Source organism: Aphelocoma coerulescens, chromosome 19, assembly GCF_041296385.1.
Source record: "Aphelocoma coerulescens isolate FSJ_1873_10779 chromosome 19, UR_Acoe_1.0, whole genome shotgun sequence".
In the NCBI taxonomy this organism is placed as follows: domain Eukaryota; kingdom Metazoa; phylum Chordata; class Aves; order Passeriformes; family Corvidae; genus Aphelocoma; species Aphelocoma coerulescens.
Window position 1 is genome coordinate 4,948,211 of NC_091032.1, and position 23,287 is coordinate 4,971,497.

General features: G+C 48.3%; 3 protein-coding genes across 4 annotated transcripts; 1 reads left to right on the top strand and 2 right to left on the bottom strand.

Moving 5' to 3' along the window:
* Positions 1–2,198: 2,198 nt before the first annotated feature.
* Positions 2,199–5,455, bottom strand: ALKBH4 (alkB homolog 4, lysine demethylase). Its single transcript, XM_069033187.1, has 3 exons — positions 5,354–5,455; positions 4,500–4,697; positions 2,199–4,061 (listed from the first exon to the last, which is right to left on the bottom strand). Exons 1-3 carry the CDS (start codon positions 5,453–5,455, stop codon positions 3,426–3,428), a joined length of 936 nt encoding a protein of 311 aa, XP_068889288.1. The 3' UTR covers positions 2,199–3,425.
* Positions 5,456–5,469: 14 nt separating this feature from the next.
* LRWD1 (leucine rich repeats and WD repeat domain containing 1) lies at positions 5,470–21,580 on the top strand. Of its 2 annotated transcripts, none has more exons than XM_069033185.1 (16): positions 5,470–5,556; positions 7,428–7,574; positions 9,485–9,719; positions 10,929–11,048; positions 12,334–12,486; positions 13,158–13,298; positions 13,943–14,284; positions 14,912–15,038; positions 15,285–15,394; positions 15,840–16,047; positions 17,521–17,593; positions 17,687–17,827; positions 18,482–18,576; positions 19,150–19,311; positions 19,958–20,082; positions 20,987–21,580. In XM_069033185.1, the coding sequence occupies exons 2-16, from the start codon at positions 7,495–7,497 to the stop codon at positions 21,125–21,127; spliced, it is 2,253 nt and encodes a 750-aa protein (XP_068889286.1). In that variant the 5' UTR covers positions 5,470–5,556; positions 7,428–7,494; the 3' UTR covers positions 21,128–21,580. The 2 variants fall into 2 exon arrangements, with proteins under 2 accessions (XP_068889286.1, XP_068889287.1); XM_069033186.1 differs by lacking the exon at positions 5,470–5,556 and adding an exon at positions 5,936–6,025.
* POLR2J (RNA polymerase II subunit J) lies at positions 21,252–22,918 on the bottom strand. The gene is made up of 4 exons (XM_069033188.1): positions 22,816–22,918; positions 22,586–22,675; positions 22,298–22,472; positions 21,252–21,765 (listed from the first exon to the last, which is right to left on the bottom strand). The coding sequence occupies exons 1-4, from the start codon at positions 22,866–22,868 to the stop codon at positions 21,730–21,732; spliced, it is 354 nt and encodes a 117-aa protein (XP_068889289.1). The 5' UTR covers positions 22,869–22,918; the 3' UTR covers positions 21,252–21,729.
* Between the last annotated feature and the right edge of the window lie 369 nt (positions 22,919–23,287).

Here is a 23,287-nt window from a genome sequence, read left to right on the forward strand (position 1 = left end):
GTTTCCCTGCTGCTGTAGATTTCTTATCTTTTAAATCTCATTGCATCAACTTCTAAGACAGCTTCCTCAACACTCCCTCAAGCTGCAGTCTCAAATTCGGGGTGGGTATTTTCTGATTAACTCACAGGCTCTTCCCTCTACAGCCATCTCAAAGCAGTTGCAGTAATTAAAATTGACTGGCTGGATTTGGAAAGTATTCCCCTGAATCCTTGTGTGTCCAACTGGGAGCTTGCTTTCTGCCCAGAGGTGTGACAGCCATGACTGCTAAGAGGGGGGAAAAAAAAAATCTGTATTTTAGCTTTGCCTATTCTTGTTTTACCTCTGCATGAACAATATTTAATGTAGAACAATGAATGTATCTCAGTTATTGTCCAGCTGTGTGAGAGAAACTGGATAAACTTGCTCAGTTTTATGCTTCTTGGTGATTTCAGACTGATTTTTTGAAAGGCAGCTCAAGTCTTCCAGCATCCTCTATGGGTTAACTTGGTTCTGCCTTTTTGAGAAAAAAAGCTTGGTCAGATATTATCGTTCTCCTTTTGCAATGCACAAGGAGATAACAATTAGATGCACTTCCTTTTAGTGAGGGTCTGGGTTTTGGCACATGTTTTACAAGGAGGTTAAGGTCACAAACAGCTGTGACCGGAACTCCTATAACAGGAAGATAATTAAAGATTGTCTTCTGTTAATAATACCAGCTCAGTGGACAAAATTACTTTTAAGCGCTCATTAATTAAGATTAAAACATCTTTATACTTCTCTCAGGCTTCTATGGTACTTGACAGTTAAATTGTTAATAGTTTGTAACACTGCAAAACAGGATCTTCTGGCACTTTTTTCTGGCCTTTTTAGGAGAGAATGTACATGAAGTTTTAAGGAGTAATACTGAACAGATGGGTGTGCAATTGCATTTTGATCCGAGGATGATGCCCAAGAGGCTGTTTGACAGGTGAAAAATGTCAAAAGACTGGCACAGCAATGCCTGTGTAGTGACTAGAATAAGTTTTTGACTTCAAAAACACCAAGAAAAAGCCCTCACTTTTTGGCTCAGTATTTGATTATTTGCATTGTTTTCACATTCAAGATATCAGCTAGGAAGAGCTGGAATCTTCTGGCAAGAACAGCAGCTTCCTGCATAGTTCAATCGAGGCAGAAAAATTCAGCCAGCAAATGCAGAGCACAAAATGAGCTAGCACTGTGTAAGTTATTGTGGCAATCTGATTCATCAGAATCCATCATCTGCTTTCACTGTGGAGAGAATGGAGCAGCAGGGACACACACAGAAAGTGTTTTAGCAGCCTGAGAGCACAATATAAATGTAAAAGGGAGCATTGGAAATTCGGGCCAAACATTAATGGCAATACTTGACTGCTGCAGTATGGTGAGCAGAGAGCAGGCCTGTGGAGAGGCTTGGAACTGAAGGGTGAGGAGGATACAGGTGCAGTGTTTGCTCTCTCTGTGACAGCCTGTGCTGGGTTTCCTCCCTGTGTGTCTGTGCCAGGCTGGCAGCCTCCTCCTCCTGCTTGGACAAAGTCCCTCTGCTCCAACAGCAGCTCCAGGTGCTGTCCTGGGGACATCCTGACAGTGCCGAGCCCTGTGGGCACCAGGCTGCAGAAAAAGGTAAGGAACTGCTGCTCTCAGAGCACTCCCTGCTTCTGGGAGTGGGCTGGACAATCACAGAACGGGTTGGGTTGGAAGGGACCTTAATGATCATCCAGTTCCACCCCCTGCCATGGGCAGGGACACCTTCCACTATTCCAGGTTGCTCCAACCTGGCCTTGGACACTTCCAGGGATGGGGCAGCCACAGCTGCTCTGGGCAATCTGTGCAAGGGCATCACCACCCTCACAGGGAAGAATTTTCTTCCAAATATCTAATTTGCATCTACCTTCTTCCAGTTGCAGCCTATGAGGAATTTCCTGGGACAGAGCTCGCTGTGAGCAGGTGTGGCCTGCCTGTTGTGTGTCTGTGTTTGCAGTGAAGAGGTTCCATCAGAGGGGATGTGCTGTGACTGCTGGAACTGCTGCTGGAGCTCCTTGATGACACTCACCAGCCCACCTGGATGGAGGTTTGGAGTCTGGGACTTCCCATGGGAGCCCTGTTAGTAGGTCTCTGCTGGAATTAGCACTAAACTGAACCTGGCTCATTGCAGCCCACAAAGGGCAGAAACTGATAAAAAATATCCTGCTTGACCCATCTGATCCCTGTCCTGGGTGAAGAGCTTCCTCCCTGGCAGTGCCCAAAGCAGAGGGCAGTGCCTGTGGCAGGAGTGCTTTACTGTGCAGCAAATCCCGTGCACTGTGCCAAGGAAGTACTTCTGGGGCAGAGCACAGCAGTGCAGGGACGCTGAGATCTGTCCCCTTTCCTTCCCAGCTAAAGCCAGGCAGCACTGCCTGGTGGTGGCAAGGTGGTGTTTTACTGCTGCAGGTGTGACTGTGCTGAAGGGCTTTCATGGCACTGCCGTGTTTATTAAAGGATCACGCTTCCTCCACAGCACAGCTTCATTTTCAAGAGCACAGAAGTTTGTTCAGAGCAGACAGATGGCCTCAGATCAGCTTCTGCTGCAAATGACTGCTTGAATCTTAGGTACGAGGCATGATTCAAACCTGACTGCTGGAGGTGCCAGGAAAATAAATGATAGCTGCCAGGGTTGCAGTCTGTTGCCCAGCTAATTCCCAAAATCAGACTCTTGCTACTGAGAGCTGACAGCAGGGTTCAGAGATGACAAATGATCAGAAAATAACACAGTCTGTGCAGCCTTTGGTCTGATCTCTGTCCAAGCCTGAAGAGTCAGCATTGGCCCTCTGCAAATGCTGCTCTTTGGTCCCAGAAGATACAGGTCACACATGAAATTTATGATTAATCCTCATTGCTCGAGCACGAATCTTCAGCAAAGATAATTACTTTAATTAGTTCTCAGTGTTTTGTACTGTCTGTGGAGAGATACTTGCTTACCTTCCTCCCCTGAGACCTGGTCTCTAAAGGACCTATCTGAGGTGGGTGAGGAGATAGTTGTACCCCCAGGGCTTGGTGCAACATTCAAACCAGTCTGACAGAATCAAGTACGGGTCTGGAAAGCTTAAAATCTGTGGCAGGGCTTGGGCTGGAGCTGTGTCAAGGGCTGCTTGATACTCTGTTTAATGTTTCTAACTTTCTCGGTTTAATTTAAGTGTTTAGGAAATGGCTGTTTGCTTTTTGTTACAACATAACTAATGGATTCAACCTCTCATTTCTGACTTTGGCCTAAAAGCTCCTATTGCCCAGGAGGCTTCAAAACCCATCCCTTTTACTTCTGTTTGTTAAATTTCCATTTTATTGAGCTTATCTCTGCACACACCTGGTTCCTTACGCCCACCTCAGAAATAAACCGAGTCACACAAATTCTATACCTCATTTTACACATCTCCCAACAAAACGCAACCCCTTGGTCACACGGGTCTCCCTTGAAAGGAAAGAGCAATCTGCAGCAGTTCTTTGCCCAGTTCCTCGTGCCTCCCCCCGGCGCTGAACTCCACGGAGAGCTCCCTGAAGGTGACGCAGACGCGGCGGTGCTCGATGTGCCTGCGGTGGATCCCGTGTTTCCACTTGTACCGCGCGTCCCCGTGCAGCACCACCAGCGACCTCTGGGGCAAGGGGATGGCCACACTCACCTCCTTAGCCGGAACCAGCCTTGGGGACAAAAAGCACTTGGTTCCCCCTTCTCCTGAATTTCTGCACGATGATGTCTGCGTGGAAGATCCAGGGGGACTTAATTCCTCTTTACTGGAAATGGGCAATAATTGGATGGTGTCCTCTGAATCGCAGGACATGGAGAGCACAGTTTTTGACAGCAAGTTCAAGCTGACCAGGCGCTCCCCCCAGAGCCACCAGTCATCAAAGTGGGGGTCGATGGCAGAGCCTCTCTCCGGTCTGTAGTCCAGGTTACACTGTTCCACAGGTAAGAAACCACTGAGCACAGCACAGGCCTTCATCTGGGCCACAATCTTTCTGCTGAAACCTGGCAAACCAGTAAAGCTGCCAGCTTTCAGCCTTTGTTTCTTGAAGTTCACTTTGGGTCCATAGTCCTGTTGGAAAAGAAGAGGGAGGAAAAAATTGGTGTAAAGGGAAAATCTAGGACAAGTCTTTTTGGAGAGGCTGCTTCTGCAGAGTTCTGTTCTCATCTCTTCCAGTGACCTGGTTGCCAGGTTGCAAAAGGACTCAGTGAATCTACATTAATCTCTCTGGATTTATAAAGTAAAACCAAATCTAAACACCCATTTCTTTCCCTTGGAGATTGTGTGAACTTTAATGCTTGAACACACACCATCAGATACTGTTTGTTGCAGCTATCATGTATTTTTGCAATAAGTTGATTTTAAAAGCAGGTAATTCTTGCCATTGATTTCAGGGAAAGCTTTTGAAGGAAAACACTTAATGAAACATCTCAATATTTTGGGTTTTAGCTGCAAACAGCTTTCCTTTTCCAGAGGGATCTAAGATCAGATGTGCTTCTAAAGTCCAACCTGTTTCTTTCGGCCAGACTGTGATGGTTTCCAGTCATCTCGGTCCATCAGTTCCACTATCTCACACTCTTCCTCTTCACTAATGAACTCCTCCACCAGGAACACCCCTGGAAAGGGAAATGCCCAGCCAGCAAATTCCGAGTGCTCATTTCCTTTAGCTAGGCCTGTTGCTGGACAGTAAGTGAAATTATCTTCTCCCTGTGGAAATATCAACGGAAAAGAAGAAAAGCAATAAGATATTTCCATGATTTACCCCTGCAACCTTGGTATTGCAGCATGAAAACTCTACAGGATTCTTGCAGACAAGAGAAATTTTGCAGCTGCTTTTGGGGAACAACTATTCCCTGCTCTTTTTTTTTTTTTTTTACAGCTGCAGCATCACTGTGCTGCTTGCTTGAAGCCACTTTTCTTTCCTAGTGATGTCTTTATCCTGGAGAGGCAGGCAAGAACCGATGATCCTCAGCGCCACAGGTATAAGGAGAATAATGGTGGGTATTGCTGCAGAGATATGGTTTGTCATAGCAATAAACGTTGAATAAGGAAAGTTGATAAAAATCTCGCAGGCCACAAGGCTAAGCTGTAACAAATGAATGTGAATGTAACACGTGAGGCTCCAGGTGAGCTCCGACTCGGCTTCCGAGCGTTACCGAGGTGAAGAATTCACAATTGTTCACCGCCGGGGAGGGGCTCTGCCTTGCCCCCGTCGTGTAGCCCTGCGGCCCCCGGGGCCCCGGCCCCGCTCCGGGCACGGGGGTCCCGCAGCCGCCCCGCCCCGAGGGGCCACGGCCGGCGCCCCCCGCCGCCTCCCGGCTCCTCCCGCCGCCCCGCCCCGCCGCCCGCCCCCTCCCCGGTACCTGCGGGGGCGGAGCGGCCGGCGCGGGCCCCTCGCAGAGCAGGCAGGAGCGGATCCCCTTGCAGCCGCAGCCCGGCCCTCCGCCGCCGCCTGCCGCCTGCATCCCGCCGGCTGCGCCGAGGACACAGCCCCCGCCCCCTCCCGCTCCTCCTCCCGCCCTTCCTTCCTCCCCGGCTCCTCTTCCTCCTCCCCGGCCGCTTCCAGGTGAGGGCAGCGGGGCTGGGCGCAGGCCGCGCGGCCGGGCGGCGGGAGTGGAGGGGGGGGGGTGTGCGTGCGGACTCGCGCTCCCAGCAGCCCCCGCGGCGCTCCCGGGCACCGCGCCGTTGTTCAGCGCCGCGGGGGTCGCTGGGAGTTGTAGGCGCGGCGCGCGGAGCACGCCCCGCGGGGGCGCCTCAGGCCGCGGCCGGCGCCGTCCCCAGCGGCGCTCGGTGTCCGGAGACGGCGGTGACGGGCGAGGCCTCGGCCCGGACCGCACCTGCCCCGCCCGGCCCTGCCCGGCCCTGCCCACGGGCGGAGCCGCGGCCTGCGCCCGCAGCCGGTGATACCCCGCGGCCCAGCGTGGGCGGACAGCCCGGCATCCGTGGCCTTGTCATCCCCGGGGCATCGCGGGCATCGCGGCCCGGGGGCTGCGCCAGCCGGGCGGTGCAGGGCAGCTCCGAATAAACACGTTCAGGTCAGGGGGATGCTTGGCTGTGGGGCTCCATCCCGAGAGCTGCGGTGGGGCAGGAGGGGGTCAGTTCCCACTGAAAGAACGCCGGGGTTCACCAGCCCCCGGGGTAACCGAGTGTTCTCTCTGCAGCATCACCCGCGATGCTGTGGGGATGGGATATGCTGTGTCTGGCCTTCCCTGCAGCTCCCGCCGTGTCACAGCTGTGTCTGGGGTGTCAGTGTGTCAGAGAGAGGGCGATGGGAACATCCACAGCCACTGGTGACACATTTTTATTATAGGCACAAGATCTTATGGAGGTTTGCTTGGGTCAGCCTGACCCTGTGGTTTGGCTCGCAGCAAGACCACTGTCGCTTGAAGGATCAAATCCCAAACAGCTGCTCTTTAAACTGGTTTTCAGTTCAGCTCATTGTGCTTGTATACAATATTTCATTGTATACAGTATTTCAGTGTATACAATATTTCAGTGTATACAATATTGTAGTGTATACAATATTGTAGTGCCCCGTTGCTCACCACAAATTGTTGCAGGTGCTGTAGGTGTGTGGTGCTGCTGAAAGCAAACCCAAGGACGGCTCAGTGCCCCATGTGCTCCTCACGATGTGCTGGAGTGGCATTTAGGCAGCATTGATCTAACACAGAAAGACAGGAGAGAGCCCAGCCTTGGAGCTCTGTTCTCTTTTATTTCCCTCTCTTGGAATCTGTGTCAGGAAGAGTGGTAACCCCTGAACCAGTAATTTCATAGCAATTTTTTGACTCTGTCAGCATTGTTATTCCAAATATTGGTGTATCCTTCTGTGTGTGTGTGTGTACTGAAACATCAGTTAATCAACAACAACACACAGAATGCTGTTGATTTTCTTTTTCCTTGGTGAGGAAATGATGTCCTTGATTGGTGGGTGTTTAAATTTCCGCTGATTAATTCAGTTTTCCAAAATTTTGGGCAATTTAGAAGCCGTCAGCCAAGAGTCCGTCCAGCTGGTCAGGCCAGTGAGCACAGTGTCACTTTCTTGGGAGGAAGACATTCACAGCAGGTGTATTGACTCTTACTGCTGTTTGAAGGAGTGTTGGAATTCCTGGAGCAGAGCCCAGGAGAGGCAAAAACAGGTACCTGTGATGCTGTCCTGGTCCTGAGTGCCATCACTCATGGACAGCTTTCACCTGCAGCAAGTCTGTCACTCCAACAGCCATGGGATGTATCCCTGTTGTTTTGGAGATGGATTGGATCAGCGTGTTGGGAGCCTGTGCCCAGTCTAATAATAGTCTTTGCCACATTCATTTCAGCCAAGTAAAAAAGGTGACTTCCAACACAGCAGCAAAAACAGTAGATAACCTCATAATTTTTTTTTTTTTTTCTGCCTTTGGAGCTGCTGAAAGCATTTCTTCTTATTCCCATTTGTTTTACCAGGAAGGTAACCAGAAGACATCTTACAGCTGACTGATTAGTGATTCCAGCAGCGGGGTGGAGATTAAAAATGTCCAAAATTACTACAGAACTTCTTTTGGAAAGGGCAGTTCCAAGATCTACGAGGCTTCGAAAGATCGAGACCCTGAAGTAAGTGCAGACAGGCCCATGGAAAATTCCAGATTAATTCAAGCTGGGCAATCTCCTTTTTCTGTCTTTCTTCCCCTTTTTTTCTCTGTTTTAATGAAAAAAAGAGAAACAGATCCCAAGCACAGAACTGAGATGGCATTTCCAGTGCAGGAGCAGTGAGCACTGGTGGCACTGCATTCACTAGAGAGGTCATTGGCAGATGTTACCCTTTTTTGCCATTTCTATTTTGTGAAACTGCTCAGGGCTGGATCCTGATTTCCTAACCCCAAGATATCATCCCTACCCCCAAAGCCCTTGCATCTTTGCTAGCAATTGTTTAATGTGAATAAGAGAATCTTCCAGCATAGATTTGAGAGGGTTTTAAAAGTATTTTTTACATTATTTCCCTTCCATTTTCCTCTCCCTCCATCACTTTCCATCCCCTCTAAATCCAGTTATCCTAGTACCTCAAACATTGCAGAGGGAGAGAATAAACTCTGAAACACTTAAAAACCAATACAATTTTGTCACTCAGATCCTGAACAGAGGTCATTGCAAATATGTATCTTTCCAAATGTTTAACACTGTGGAATTTCACTGTTCCAGACCTGGCCAATCCAAGTGACTCAGCTGGCCAATTTCTGGCTGGCGCCTTTGTTGTTTTTGTTGCTGATGTCAGGGGGTTTGGGTTTCACATGTACTCTTTAAAGTTATTTCTTTCAGTTTGCCTTGTGCTAAAATCATTATTTTTAGAGAGAAACTTAAACATTTCTCTGAGGAGTATCAGCTGCAGTAATCTGGGTAACACAGTGATGGGGAGATGTTTGAAGCTGTGGATTTTTGGAGTGTGGCTTTCTCCATGCAGCTTCGTACTGTGATGTTTTAGGGTCATATTTCAGAAAGTCCATTTGGGTTTCTCCCCAAAATGACACCACAGCCACAGCTCTGCAGCCAGCTGGGCTCTCCTCAACCTTTCTTACCAGCTCTGGCTGGCTGGTTACACTTCTGAGATGGCAAGTGAAAGAGAAAGGATCTTGCTTTCTGGATTTATTTGCCTCATTTATTCACACTTCATTAATATCTAGAAGTCTATTTTTTTAACTAATCATTAGAGACAGAGATTCTGTTTGTTAAAGGAGCTCAAGCTTGTGCCCTCATGAGATGTTGGCTGCCAGGACTGGAACCTCCCTTTGGAGCTCACCTAAACGATCTAACCCAATATAAATGACCCTGCTTATAAAAGGTACTTTTCACTTTCTTGTGGAGCAGGGGTATTTCTTTTCCCCTCACCAATATTGTGCCACTTCCTCTTTCCAGGACAGAGTTCTTCTGTTTTGGTGGCAGTCTTGGGATTTTTTTAAGTAGATTTCATTTATATTCACGTTTATCATTGGAAGTTTTTGCAGCAAAACTCGCTATAAAAGAAATGGAAAAATCACTTTTTTGGTCAAGTTAGTTCTTTGAAAGCAGTCAAATTATTTGGGAACATGCTCTGCACTTGGCCTGAACTGTGAAATAATGAATGTAGTACATTCTGTGGACAGGGTAATAAGTGTCTTGAATTGCCACAGCTTGTTTTGTTGAATCAACATTGCACAGGAACAAAATGCCAAACCTCTTAGAGGTGTAGTAATTTTTTCTACAAAATAACTTTTTCTGGTAATTCACTGCTCCCAGCCAGCTCAGTTACCCCTAGGAGATTATGTGAATTGCAGGTTAGTTGTACTTGGGCAGACCTGAGTCTCTGATGGTGTCAGCTCACAATCCAGAATGCTGCCACCAGAAAAAGCAGGTTTGGTCAGATGTACCCAGTGAGTTGTGCTGGACTGAGGTGCCACCAGGTATCCTTTGTATCCTGTGAAATCAGCATTTGTTCTTCCAGTGAGTTGCAGATAGTTCATGGGTTTGGTTTTTTTTTATTTTATTTTCAGCCTGTCCAAGCTGCAGTTGAAGACTGGAGACTTAGACCCACGTTTGTTTTCCCGCCTGAGGCACCTGCAGAAACTTGATCTCTCTGATAATTTACTGGACAAATTCCCCAACAGCCTAACCCTGCCCGATCTGCGTGTCCTGAACTGCAACAATAACAAGCTGGAAGATGTAACTGCTCTGAAACAGTTCCCTCTGCTTGAGGAGCTGACTTACGAGAACAATGTGTACTTGACAGTGAGTTACCCCCCTCCTTACACTAAACAGAGAGGCAAACAAACAGCAGTTGTGCAAAGCTCTTATATATTGTTCTTGGGCAGCAAGTGGAAGGGCATTGGAGAAAGCAGCCAGCCTTCATGTGACATTTAACCACTTTGTGCCACTGTTTCTCAGTCTGCAGAAGTGACTTGCCCAAAACCACTCAGATGTTAAAATCTGTGTCTTGAGCTCCTGAATCTTTAGACCAAAGTCCCATCTTAGATGGCTTATCAGGCACAGTATTTTATGCTCATACTTGTGTAAAATATGGTAATGACTGTGTAGAGATGTCCTTCTTACAGAAACACAGAATCACAGAATGGTTTGGTTTGGAAGGGACCTTAAAGCTCATCTTGTTCCACCCCCTGCCATGGGCAGGGACACCTTCCACTAGACCAGGTTGCTCAGAACCCCATCCAAGCTGGTCTTAAACACTCCCAGGGATCGGGCAGCCATAGCTTATCTGAGCAACCTGTGCCAATGCATCATGACCCTCACAGTAAAGAGTTTTTCCCTAATATCTAATGTTAGTTTTATTTCCTAATATCTGTCTTAGTTTTACTGCCCTTTGTGCTCAGCCTCGGTCCTCTGATGAGGGTTTAAACTTGGTGATTAATCTGGTTTAGGTTTCGACTTCTCCCAAGAGGATCTGCTGACTGTACAAGTTAAACATCCAAAACTGATTTTACTTGTGCTGTAAACTGGCATCAGCCACTCACCATCCCCACATGCTTATCTGCTGTTGCACAATGGCAGTATATGTGTGGCTGTATGGTGAACTGTCTGACTTAAAATGCATCTGACCCAAGGAATTCCTGCTGGAATTCCTTGACTGAAGGCAGGACAGGCCTTCCTCTGTGTAAAGAGTTAAGGGATATGAACAGAGCTCCCAGTCTTGCACTCAGGCCCAGCAGATGAGCAGTTACACAGCCACCACCTTGTGTTGGATGCTAGCACTGCCTGAGGGCTGGGCAGCTCTGTCTGCAGTTTAAGATCCCAGCTCATAGGAGAACATTAATTCACAGCTGAAAGGTGAAATTCAAGTTGAAAATCCTGAGGAGATTTTATGAAATGGCTTTTCCTTACGAAATATATCATTTTCATATAGGCTGTATTTTAATCAAGGACTAAAGGTAAAGCAAGTACCACGTGTACAACTGTTATAACTCCAATGTTTTCTCTTTCTAGCTCAATGATGACTATAAAGTAATGTTTCTTTTGCAAAATCTTCGTCTGCTCAATGGCAAGGACATAACCAAACTGGCCAACCATGTGAGGCGTGTCAACAGCCGTAAGCTCACCAGCAAGGTAAGATGTGGGATATTTCCTTAACCTCCAAACACCTGAGAAATAACTAAATCCTGTGCTCAGTGTAGTGGCAGAGCTGCAGACAAGCTTCAAGTGGTTTGCAATACCTGTGGTATGGTCTGAGCCCAGCCTGCAGAATGAGCCACTCAGGAAATGTCTTACTGCTGCTTTCTCTGGTCACTGCTGGCATCTGCTCTACCTGTTCTGTGCAGCCAATTTGCCTTTGGTTTAGGTGACAGGAGCAGGGCCAGCCAGGTCTGTTGTCTGATCCTGTAGTTTTTCAGGTCACTCTGAGCATCATTCAGAAACGGGAGAAGCCTGGTGCTGCCAGAACAGCTGCAAACACCTCCCCATCTAATTTAAGTCACTGTCCAGGCCCCAGGAATGGGGAGCACAAAACCAAGCTCAGGATAATCTTGCTTTTTCCAGCATACACCAGGAGCAAGGATTTGTTCTTTCTTCTTCAGCTGTGTATGTTTAGAACTCTATTTTCACTTATCTGTCTACACAGTTTAGCTCCTGACAGATTGTCCCCACAAGGCATTGTTGTGATCTTAAGCAAAATTATTGTTCAGTTATGAAAAAGGTTTGGTTGGCTGATTGCTTTTGTGTATTACTTCTCTTACCATTTGTATTCTAGTTACTTGATCTTCTTAATTCCTTCTGTGTAGCAGGGGGGAGAAATCAAATACTGAAGACCAGGATGTCTTGTTGTGCTGAGTGTTGTATGTGTAATATTTGTGTATCTCAAGAGGTCTCTCTGAGGGCTGCTCAGCCTCTTACCCAGACAACTGATCATGGTTGGCTGTTTAATGACACACCAAACTCTTCCCCCTGTGCTGTTCTTTTTGTGGTGTTTGGGCCCTGATGCCTTTCCCTGATGTTATTGGTACTTGCCTGCCCAATTCTTAGTCCTGTGCCTCAATGTAAAAATGTCTGCTGGGTCCAAATGCTGATGGATGTGTTACTGCCCACCAGAAACTCCGATGGGAAACTGTGCTGACAGGTGAGCATCCACGTGGTTGTGCCTGTAGTTCAGCAGCCTTTTGGAGCCCAGGTATCTCTAAATGGGTCCATGCTGACAGTGCCTGCTTAGCCACACTCACTCCAACCTGGTTCAGAGGAACTGACTTTCTTGTTAGCTGAAGTGGTCATTTGAACGTGAATAATTAAATTAAAGTGGTGCCATCACGTAGGGTGCAGCACTCAAGGTTGGCCACTTCTCAAATGCTTTCACAAGTTCTCTTGTGCTTTTCTCTTGGATAAACTCAGTCTTTCTGCCTAGGTTACTGCTCACTGGGAAAAATTCTTCCGTGACCAACTCCCTGAGAAATACACAGCTGAGCAGGTGAAGTCCATCAAGAAGAAGTTCCTGAAGTCAGTACAGACCAATGTGGTGTATGGACCCAGCTCACTCAGCGAGTTCACCCGCTGGCGGGTAGGTCACATCCCACTCCCCCTCCTGCTCTTCAGGCAAGGACCCTGCTCCTGGTTCTGCATGGATTGGATTAAAACACTCCATGGATTTGGGTGCTCTTGCAGACAAGTGGTATCACTTTTTCTTCACTGCTTTGTTAAGCAGTTACAGAAGCACCAAGTTGAAATGGTTATTATTAAACATCGGTTTTTAATTCATAAGCAATAATGATACTTTTACTAATTAACCAGACTGCAGTATCCTTAATATTTAATTGTTTGCAAATTAGTTTAATGGCAACCTTTACTGTTGATGGAAGAGAAAAGATAATGACAGAAGTGTAGTTGCTCCCAGTGGGGAAAGGCACCATTTAGTTTGTAACATTTGTTTCATTTGTATGTTCATACACAGAGTTGAGGCTTCCATCTCTCCTTTGTCTTGTTTTATTGCTGTGCTGTTCTTTGCACAGCTGTGTGCTCTGGATGCCCATGACAAAGAGAAGTTCTTGGGTCGTGTAATGTCAGCTGGGGACTCCTCCACCACTTTTGAAATTCACACAGAATAGAGTGAGCAGTATTAAAAACCCAGCAAAGCAGCTCTTTGTGCCATGACACATCAGAGCTTGACATGCTGTGGCTTTTTTGTCTTTTTTTTTCTTTCTTTTTTAACATATCCACGTATTTGCTTCTCAGGTGAAAATGATTGCAGAAGAGTTTCTGGCATACTCACTAGGTCTGGAGTTAAACTCCGATACTGAACCAGAGGAAAAGATGGATGAGAATGAGGAAGAAAGCACAGAAAGCCCCAGGGAAGCTGCAGAGGATGTGGCTCAGGTAGGTGATTTTTCCAGTTACATTAGCAATGTTCTTTCTGTTTCCTGGGAATTCAGTAGCTCTTGTCAGTTCACATTTATGACCCTTTGCTAACCACAGGGGCAGTCTCAGGCTCCAGCCTGTATCCAACAGCTCAGGCTCCTTCTTTACAGCCAGATTGAAGCTTTCCCAGAAATGTGAAGGTTGAGCTGCTCTCTGAGAGGAGAGAGCGTCCATTCTCATAGGAGACCTAAAACATTCCATGAGTGCAGTCCTACTCACTCCACCTCTTCTCTAGGAAGGGATGTTTTAATTAGAGAACTGGGCTGATGCCTGGCCAGACTCTGCTGGTGTTTTGCCTGCTTGGAAATGGCTGCAGACTGAACCCCTGTGGTCCACGGGCCAGATTTGTTTTTCCACATTGTATGTAGATTGCAAATAACTGAGATGAGGGAAGGGAGCTGAAAATGAGGCTGGCTGTGTGGTTTTCATTAGCTTCTGCCTCTAGGAACCCTGCAGCTCTGGGCTATCTGATTCCTGGAACCCAGTCTGTAACCGTGGGAGGGTACTTGCATGTGAATAATTAATATCTCTGGCTTGCAAATTATCTGCACTTCTCGGGGAAGCTAAAAACCTTCTGCAGAATCTGACAACATGCCTTATAGGTCACAGTAACACCCAGCAAGAGGAAAAGAAATCATTCAAAATCAAGCCCTGGAAACAAGAGGTCCAAGTCCCAGGCAAGCACCAAGGAGGAGGCTGCAGTTAATCCCAGAAAATCCAGTCATGTGGAGGATGACCCAGCTCCTGACAAACCAAGAACGTCAAACCAACCAGCCAAGGAGGCAACCCCTGAGCAGGGAGCTGAAGGGACACAGAAGAATGGAGAGCAGTTTCCCAAGGGGCCAAGCAACAGAAGATCCAGCCAGATGACAGGGGAACAGAAAAGCCAGGAGCAGGACAACGGCGTGATTACCTTGACCCCAGTGAAGAATTCCAAGCGCAAGGTATGTCCATCAGCCCCCTTGGGACTGGCTTTGGGCCTCTTGGTTTAGTGGGAGGAGCTGCCTTCAGGTTTCTTCAGAGCTCTGCACAGAGCTTGGAGCTCATAGTTGGCCAAATATATTGTGAGTTTTGGTTTGGTTTTTTTGTCATTGTTTTAAATCTCTCAGAGGCATCAAGGGAGAGAAGGGACCCCCCCAGGAGACCCCAGTGAATCCCCTCTGGGGGATGGACGGACCAGCGCTCCGAGGTGGTGCACTGAAAGCCTGTGCTTAGAAATGGGACTGGCAAGCCTTGCTCTCAGCTCAAACCAGTGGCTGCATGGGGAAAGGTGTTTCCCCCTCAGCTCAGGCCGGTGGGGATCTAAAGGGTTTTTCACGCTTCTCTGCAGTAGGAAATGGGGTTCTCTGCTGGGGTCTGCTGGGCACATCTTTGCTAAACAGTTCCCTGCTGCTTTAGGAGTCTTGAGCATTGTGGCACCTCAGTCTCTCCTGTTCTCCGTAGCACACAAGGGCTGAAAAATACTTGAGTTTAACTCAGATTGCTGTGTTCAGTAGAGAGTTCTGTCAAGGCAATCACAGGCAAACCGTGTCAGGGGAATGAATTTTCTAAATGTGGATGGTTTATTGTAGGAGGATGTCAGTGCAGAGCCATTGCATTTTCTTCAGTGTCACAGTAAAGGCAACAGCCGCGAGGATTTTAAAACGCAGCTCTGGTCCTGTGTCTTCGAGCCAGTGCTAGACTCTGGAGCCAGGAAAGGTGAGCTCTTAAAGAGGTTTGCAGGATTCCCAGAACCACCTGGCTCTGGAATCCCAGCGGACTCCATGCCTTAGACCCCTGCTCCTTCAAGCCGTAGTCTCCGTTGTCAGGAAGAGACTTGCTTACATATTTCTCCATTGATTTTGAAAACAGGAGACTGGGAGAGCACCAGGCAATGATAAGCTGCAGTCTTCATGTGTTATCCCTGAACCTGGGAACTTCTCACCCATTCTTTTCCTCTTTCAGATCCCATTGTGAGCTCCTCCAGAACTGTGGCAACCTGTGGAGGGGAATCTGTCTGTCTGATTGATTGTGAGACAGGGACGGTGCTGAAAAAGTATAAGGTGGCTACAGAGGTGGGTTGCAAGTGGGAAGGGTAAGCATTGAATGGGAATACCAAAATCTGTAGTAATTACATACATGCATAATATATATTACAAAGAGGTCTGAAAGTGTTAGTGTGGACAGATGTTAAGAAGATGAAGATAGGTAATAAACATATCATGCTCATCCTTTTCACCTGGTTTGGGTTTATTTTTTGATTAGCTTAAGAGATCAGCTTGCCAGTCCTCACACAGGTGTGTCTGGCTGCTGAGCCTGCTTCACAGCACAGAGGAATAAACATCCTCTTTCTGTAGTTTGCATTCTTCTGAGAGCTGTTCTGAGTTTTGATGTTCATCTTAAATAGTGGTGTCATTTCACCTGAGTAGCACTTGTGACAGTTGTCTTTTCTCTGAGGTGACAGCCACCACCCTGCTGGCTGTTCTCTGTCACCCCAGCTTTGTTTTCCTTCTGTCCCAGGAGTTCTTCAGCGTTGCATGGACAACCCTGACGATGGTAATCAGCGACAGCCGCAAGAAAGCTCACAACATCTTGGCAGCTGCAGGGAGGAGAGGGATTGTCAAACTGATCCACGTGGCAGCTGACTTCTGCTACGGAGAGATAAAGGCTCACAAAAAGCCCATTGCTACTGTCTGCTTCAGCCCAACCCAGGAGACCCACCTCTTCAGTAAGTCAGCTTCAGAATCCCTAGTTTTAGTGCTGATGTGGAAAAGTCAGGGCTTCCTGAACAGGGGGAATTGTCACCAGGGCAAGCAGGGACACACGAACAAAAGGCATGGACATTAGGGAGAGAGCATTGTTATTCTCCTGTGGCAGCAATCTCCAGCAGGAACAGCTTGTTTCAGCCAGAGCCTGGCTCTTTAGCTGAGGTGCAGCAGCTCCTCTTTCTCCCTTGGTGGCTCTCAGGGTGGCTGTCACACACACATTAGCCACAAACAAGCCCAGGAGTGGATCTGTTCCACAGGGATGAGTAAGGAGAATGGCAGAGCAGGCAGCTGGGAGCCAGGCAGTGGCATGACTCTCCTCCAGCACAGCACCCTATTATGGGCTGTTGGGTTTCATTTTATCCAACAATGCACTTAATTGATTTTGATTTTTTTTTTTTTAATGTGAGTTCTATGCCTCGTCAGAGATTTCTATTCAGGTCCTGATGTCAAGGAGAGCTGTGCCACACACGGTAGGGCTCACAGAGGCTGTGGCTCGTGGACTGGTAATGAACCATCATGTTACAAATTGCAACTGCATTGTCAGGCTGTACAGTGAGTTGGTACAGAGCCATTCAGGCCACACCTGCACCCCATTGTTCCTCTTGCCTACAATTACCCACATCCTGGAGTGGTTAGAGTGCTACATGATCCATTAAAAGTGGAATGTTTTTTAGAATAGGCAGTACTTTTCAAGAAGAAGCTCAAGAGTGCCAGAAGCAGAGGAAAGGATAAAGAGGTTGGTAGAAGGGATAAGGAGGTTGGTAGCACAGCCATATAATGGTGTGGACAGCAAGGCTTGTTACATTTCATAGAAAAATTTAGAGTAATAAAGGGAGAATCTTTGCATCCTTTTTGGGGAGAGGACACCGACAAACTCTGAGTTTGAGGGCTGCCATCTGATGAGGGTCCAGGTTACCTAGAGTAATCTCTTAGAACTGTTTCTGCTTTCAGTGTATCAGCTTGGTGACATGTTTCTCACCTTTTGTCAGTGCCTAACTCTCCCAATGGGAGCTGTTGTGGATGTGAACACAGTAAGCCATGGATACGTGGAATTAAGTGGTGTCTGCCTGAGAGTAGAGGTTGGAGCTCATATTTTAGATTCCACTAGAAGCCCTGACCAGAAACAAGCTCAGAGGGCCACTAACTAATGACCTTGTGAAGCCACAACTCAGTAATGGACACCAGGAAGCAAACTTTGTTTTATCTGCCCCTCTTAGAGCACAGGATAAGAACACAAAGTACTGACTGTGCATGTGTGACAGTGTCTGGGAAGTGCTGGGCCAGGAGCCTCGGGGACTGCTGCTGTGCTTTAATGAGCTCTCTGGTGCCACAGCCTTAGAGGGTGACTATGACTCAGGCAGAATTGCCAGCTAGCATGAGAAGAGCCAGATGAGCAGCGGTGTCACTACCTGCTTCTCTTCTGTGTCCCACAGCTGCATCCTATGACAAGCGAATTGCACTCTGGGATATTGGGATTCCAGACTGTGACTACAATTTCAAAGCAAGGTAAAGGTTCAAAAACCAGATGTGGCCAGTCCAGGAGCCTGTAACTATCACGTCACAGCACCACTTAACTGCTTGTTCTCTGCTTTTTTTTAGCCAGCTGCTGGTGCTGGAAACGGCCTCTATTCCCCTCCGGATTGCCCTGGTCCCCACCTGCCCAGAGCAGTACCTGCTGGCAGGCTGTGAAGATGGCTGCTTTGCCTGGAACATAAAACTGGATAAGGGACAAAAAAGCAGGTGAGAACCACAAGCTGGGGGCATGCATTTGCTTTCCATAACAAGAAGACATAGTCCTAACAAAGGCTTGATTTCTAACTGAGGAGGTCTGAGCAAAAGCAGCATGTCCTTCCAAACTTGAAACATCCTCCCCTTCCCAGAGTGGCCAGAAAAAATGGGAGCATGCTCAAGGATTGTTGAGAGTTTGCATGAAAGCTGCATTCTGCAGGTGCTGCAGGCTGCTTTGCAGGAGTGTAATCCAATACCCCAAAACTTAAGGGCGTGTCATCTCCAGGTAGTGTAACGGAGCGTAAATTTTTGGATCGATTTCCAGTCTCACAGTGAGGCCTTCCCTGCTCCTGGTACATGAGGTAACCCAGGAAACTGGCACTCTGTGGGAGCTCAGGAAAAATTATGAGGAAGAAGCAAGTAAAGTCATGCCCTGCTGATAAATACTAACCCTGATGTGCCTGCAAAAGAGATGGAGTGGAACAGCAAGCTCTTGAGCAAACAGGCTTCTGCTGTATTAATAAACCCAGGTGACAAAAGTGTAAGTTCAAGGGGGAATTCACCTGAGCTTGGCAAGAGACTCACTAATACACAAATTTCCTTCTGGGCTCTGCACCGGGCTGCCCTTTCAGGACTTGGCTCATTTCACCCTTCCCCCTGCTCTAGGCCTTTTGAAGCCATATTCCAGTTTCCTGATGATGACAGCATGACAACATCTCACAGGGTTGATGGTTTGGCTTTTCTCAATGATGATGTCGTTGGTGAGTATAAACACAACAGCCCAATCCCAAAAACAGTGGGGCACCTCAGCGTGCGCAGGGTGAAGCCAGCACAACGAGCAGAGGGGCTGAGCAGGGTGTGACAGCCTCTTCTTTAGCTTTGGGGGGGGCTACACAGGATGGAGCTGTCTCCCAGAGTCACATGTCTTTCCCAAAAATGTGGCCTAGAGTGCAAACCTGTTCTTGGACAGGACTGGAAATCAGCTGGACACATCCCTGAGAGCACACTTGGCCAAGTAGTGCCAATGTGGAAGGGAGGAGAGTCCCTTTCTGCTGGTAGCAGCAGTATTTTTTTCAGGGGAACTGGGGGTTTCACATCATGGGCTGGCTCTTTCTGAACAGCTTATGCTTGTTCTGCAGCTCAGGAACATAAGCATAGCACTGAAAATCTCTCTGCAACCTCCAGTTATCCTGAGATAAGGTAAAGCAGGTGGAAACAGTTGCTGCTGGATCAGATCCCATGTCTTAAAAGCCATATTCTGATGGACCACCTCTGTCTTGATGCATTTTGCTTCTCAGCAGCTGACACAGTCTCTCCCTTCCTTTCTTCCCTAGTTTCCAAGAGCTCCAAACCAGGATGCATATACTTGTGGAGCTGGAGCAGGTCTTTTGATGCCAAGGAAAAAGGATGCCAACGGACAATGTCTGCAGTTATTCTGGCTGAGCTGGAGTGGTCCACAACAGACATGTCCTACCTGACACTCAGCACCTGCCCAGGTAGGCAGCACTCATTTCCTGGGTAATGCTTTGCCCAGGTGTCCGTGGCTCTCCTTTGATCCATGGGAGCAGCCTGGAGCTGGAAGCAGAGGCCTGGATCTCAGAGCCCATCAGGGAGCTCTGCTCTCCCCTCTGCACAGCCTCAGCCCAGCACCAGCACCAGAAATACCTGTAATAAAGAATTACAGCTGCACCATCTGCCCTCCAAGGGGGGACAGCTGAGGGTTGAGGGGTCTTTCTTGCACAGGTTTTCAAAGCACAGAGCTCAGGGCTGGGCCCTGTGGAGGCACTGGGATGCTGAGTGCATCTGTGGGCAGGAATGTCACACACTGGGCAGCTGGAGACTGACAAGGAACAGACAAACCTGATCCGGTCAGCACTTCCCACAACCAGTCTAAAAAAAGGTCAGGAGAAATCCCAAAGCATTTAGCACTAGTTTTTCTACACTGAAGATAGCTGGTTTATCTTCAAATGAATTGAGTTCTTTCAGAGCAAGGTAGATAAATATTTTTGTGCCAGAAAGGGAATTTTGCTGAAATATGGCACCCACCATTGGGATCCTGCAGCTCTCCTGAATCTCTGCTTTACAGCAGAACAGACTCCCAGCTCCACACTCGTTTTCCAGCTTTTTCTTCTGCTCTCACAGCAAAAGAGTACGTGTTCTGTGGGGATGAGAAGGGCAGTGTGTGGATGTACAACCTCTCCAGCTACACCACAGCCTGGGGCTCTGCCAAGGGAAAGCGCTCGGAGCGGAGGATCTCTCCCACACAGGTAGGTCCGAGGTTCTCTTTGGGGCCTCCCTTCCACCCCAGGGCAGCTGATCCCACTCCTGAGCAGGTTTATCCCAGAACATGCCTTGCCTTTCCACATCTGACACTCACAAGCAATTAAAAGCAATCTCCAGAGCGTGGCCAAGGCCATTCACTGGGACAGGAATGAGGAGCTGCAAAGCAAATCTGTCACCCCCTGCAGCTCTTCCTAGAAGGGCCCTAAAACTGGTTAAACTGGGGAGCACAAGTGTGCAGGCACCACATGCCCCAGGGAGGGGAGGGAAGCCAGAGTGAGCATTCCCTGGCAGGAAAGGGCTCACTGCTTCCCTATGCTCACACCTTTTTCTGCCCAGTATTTCCCTCTGGAGACAGTTCTCTTTGGGGCAATCACTGTTCCCTTGCCTGTCCCTCTGAAAGGACAATCACAAACACTCCCAAAGGCTCTCACCCACTGGTCTGGAGCTGCATTAGACAGAGGTATGAAGTGAGCCAGTGTTCTGTTACTTCTTCACTGGAAGGGATTTCAGGTATTGGAAGGGGCTGCCCAGGGAGATGGTGGAGTCACCATCCCTGGAGGTGGCACTCAGAGCTCTGGTCTGGGTGACAAGGTCTGGTCACAGGTTGGACTCAATGCTCTGGGAGGTCTTTTCCAACCTCAACAATTCTGTGATTCCACAGGCTTTGGAAGTGCATTGCCAAGCCACCAAGCTGTTCCTCTTGGACTGAGGTGCAGCTGTTTTCACTCGTCCCTCCCTGCTCAAGCCCCTCTGCACTAAACCCTGGCCCTTTAGCAGTATCACACAGCTCCACCAACCCTTCAGAAAAGGGCAGAGCCTCTGCCTCAGGTTCCCCAGGGACCCACCTCCCCCTCAGCCACACCACCACCCCCTCTGTTCTCCCCACAGATCCTCAAGTGGCCGGAGCTGCGGGTGAACGGGGAGCAGCCTCCTGAAATCCTGGTGAACAACGTGGTGGCAGACCCTGCCTTCACCTACCTTGTTGTGCTGACAAGTGTGAACATAACAGCAATCTGGAAGAAGTCATAGTGCCCTGTGCCACAGTCTCACCCCCGTGCTTTGACCTAGTGCAGTATTAGTGACTGTTACCCATGTGCCCATGAACGTTTTCTAGACCAGCTTTATGTGCAAGACAAAATGAACAAGGTAAGAGTTTGTTAAATTCATCAGTTCATTGTAAACATCCGCTTTCTTTTACTGTAAGTTTTCACAATTTGTGCATTTGTTTTATAGAAATGACACTTAATAAAACAAAATACCAGTTCACTTGGCAGTGCCTGGAGTTTTTGGCAGGAAAAGCAGAGAGTTTCATCTACAGCTGGAGTCGTACCCACAACACCCTCCCCAACAGCTCAGGACAAATACTTGCCTTAAGGCTCCAATTAGAAAACAAATAATCACTTTAATGACTTATCCACCGACTCCAACATGACATTTATCCTCTTGGCAAAGTGCCTGTCTGCTATTAAAAAAAAAAACAAATGCAAAATATTGCTGCTGCTGTCAGAAATTAAACAGAAGTGGGACAAGGGGGAAAATATTTGCCCTGAATGGAGGTTTAAATGTTTCATCCAACTACCAGACCCATCATTCTGCCTCAGAAGTAACAGTCTGCTCCAAAGGGGGGGGTTTTACTCAATTCCTTCTTGTTTGTCCTTAATAGCAACCTGTAAAACAAAAGCAAAACCACACATCTAAGACAAGAGTTGTTACTGAGCTGGAGGTGGATGTTCAAACATTCCTGACTGCTCTGTGAAGCACAACAACCCCCAGTGGAAACCTCTACATCACCAGAAAAATAATACTGACATTAAAAGCAGAATTTATTTACAAATGGGTGCCCTGGAGCCTTTTGCCAGCACATCAGAGGCAGGCTCTTAGTCACAGCCCCCCCTGGTTTTGTCTGAATAGTATTAAACAGATTAAATCTTAGAATTTAGGGGCTAAATAAATAAATAAACTGAGCATAAGGGATGAGAAGTGAAAATACTGGCCCAGAGTTATGGCAGGAGAAATAAAAAAAATAAAATACACATTAGAGCAGCCAGGCTCTGCCATGCTTTGACAGCAGCTGAACAACACAAAGAGTGTGGCTTGAATTAATTCATAAACCTAAAAACCAGCAGCTCCAATGGATGATCCCATCCCTTTGATTAATCATAACAAGCCCAAATGGTTTTAAGAACAAAATGAACTTACCCTGAACCTCTCTTCCAGGAGGGAGAGTTCACTGATCAGATCCGTGATGGCATTGGTGAAAGCCTCCTGGGGGCTGTAGTCAGGGGTGGTTTGGACACGGATGATAATTTTATGTTCCAGAGGGTGTGGGACCTTATACCCTGCAAACAACACCTGCGGGTCTTTGAGCAACTGCCTGCAACGGGAATAAAAAAAAAAATCAAAAAAAAAAAAACCCGAAACAGCAGCGAAATGAGGGGAGGAAAAGCCCCAAACCTCTCCCCAAATTTGCTCCTCGCCTGAACTTACGACTTGATGATGTTCCCCAGCGTGTGGTCCTCCTTGTTGATGGTGAACAAGCAGGCGTTGGGCACCTTCGTGTCCTTGTTGATGGTGATCCTGAGGGGACAGATGGGATAAAGGGATGTCACCGACCCATGCGGGCGCGGGACTGGGGAGAAAGGCCCGGGCTCCCCCCTCCCCTCGCCCCCCGCAGTCTGATTAGGGTTTAATTAGTCGCCCCCCGGGTGTCCCCTCACTTTTTCTCGCCCTCGAAGAGCAGGAAAGACTCGAAGGCCGGAGGCGCGTTCATCCCGCCGTTGCTATGGCGGCCGCCGCGTCACTTCCGTCAATGTCACTTCCGCCCGATGCCGCTCTCCGGCCCCACAGCGCCCCCAGGCGGGCGGGAGGACTCGCTGTGGACAAAGGCACCAGTGGGACCAGTTACCGCGGGGGACTGGGGACGGCGGCAGAGGCAGGGCTGGCTCCGACTTCAGAGCCACGGGTGCGGCCACCGGCGGTTGCAGGAGGAGAACACACACCAGTGACCCCATCAGCGGTGTTCCCACTGCAGACACGGCCGCGGTGCCCAGCCGCAATGGCACCAGCGGGGGCACTGGTGGCGGCACCACTGCCACCAGTAACACCAGCAGTGCCGTGAGCAGGGACTCCAGGGGTGCCACCACTGCCAGGCAGTTGGCCACCAGCAGAACCCCCAGTGCTGCCACCAGT

Bases quoted from the DNA above. Each gene is read 5' to 3' on its own strand.
- ALKBH4 (XM_069033187.1), bottom strand. From the start codon at position 5,455: ATGCAGGCGGCAGGCGGCGGCGGAGGGCCGGGCTGCGGCTGCAAGGGG. The intron at 4,698-5,353 runs GTACCGGGGAGG...ATATTTCCACAG, and splicing joins CGGCCGCTCCGCCCCCGCAG to GGAGAAGATAATTTCACTTA. The intron at 4,062-4,499 runs GTTGGACTTTAG...CTTTTCCAACAG, and splicing joins AGTCTGGCCGAAAGAAACAG to GACTATGGACCCAAAGTGAA.
- LRWD1 (XM_069033185.1), top strand. From the start codon at position 7,495: ATGTCCAAAATTACTACAGAACTTCTTTTGGAAAGGGCAGTTCCAAGA. The intron at 9,720-10,928 runs GTGAGTTACCCC...TTCTCTTTCTAG, and splicing joins AGAACAATGTGTACTTGACA to CTCAATGATGACTATAAAGT. The intron at 14,285-14,911 runs GTATGTCCATCA...GGTTTATTGTAG, and splicing joins TGAAGAATTCCAAGCGCAAG to GAGGATGTCAGTGCAGAGCC.
- POLR2J (XM_069033188.1), bottom strand. From the start codon at position 22,868: ATGAACGCGCCTCCGGCCTTCGAGTCTTTCCTGCTCTTCGAGGGCGAG. The intron at 22,676-22,815 runs GTGAGGGGACAC...CTGTCCCCTCAG, and splicing joins CTCTTCGAGGGCGAGAAAAA to GATCACCATCAACAAGGACA. The intron at 22,473-22,585 runs GTAAGTTCAGGC...TTCCCGTTGCAG, and splicing joins CTGGGGAACATCATCAAGTC to GCAGTTGCTCAAAGACCCGC.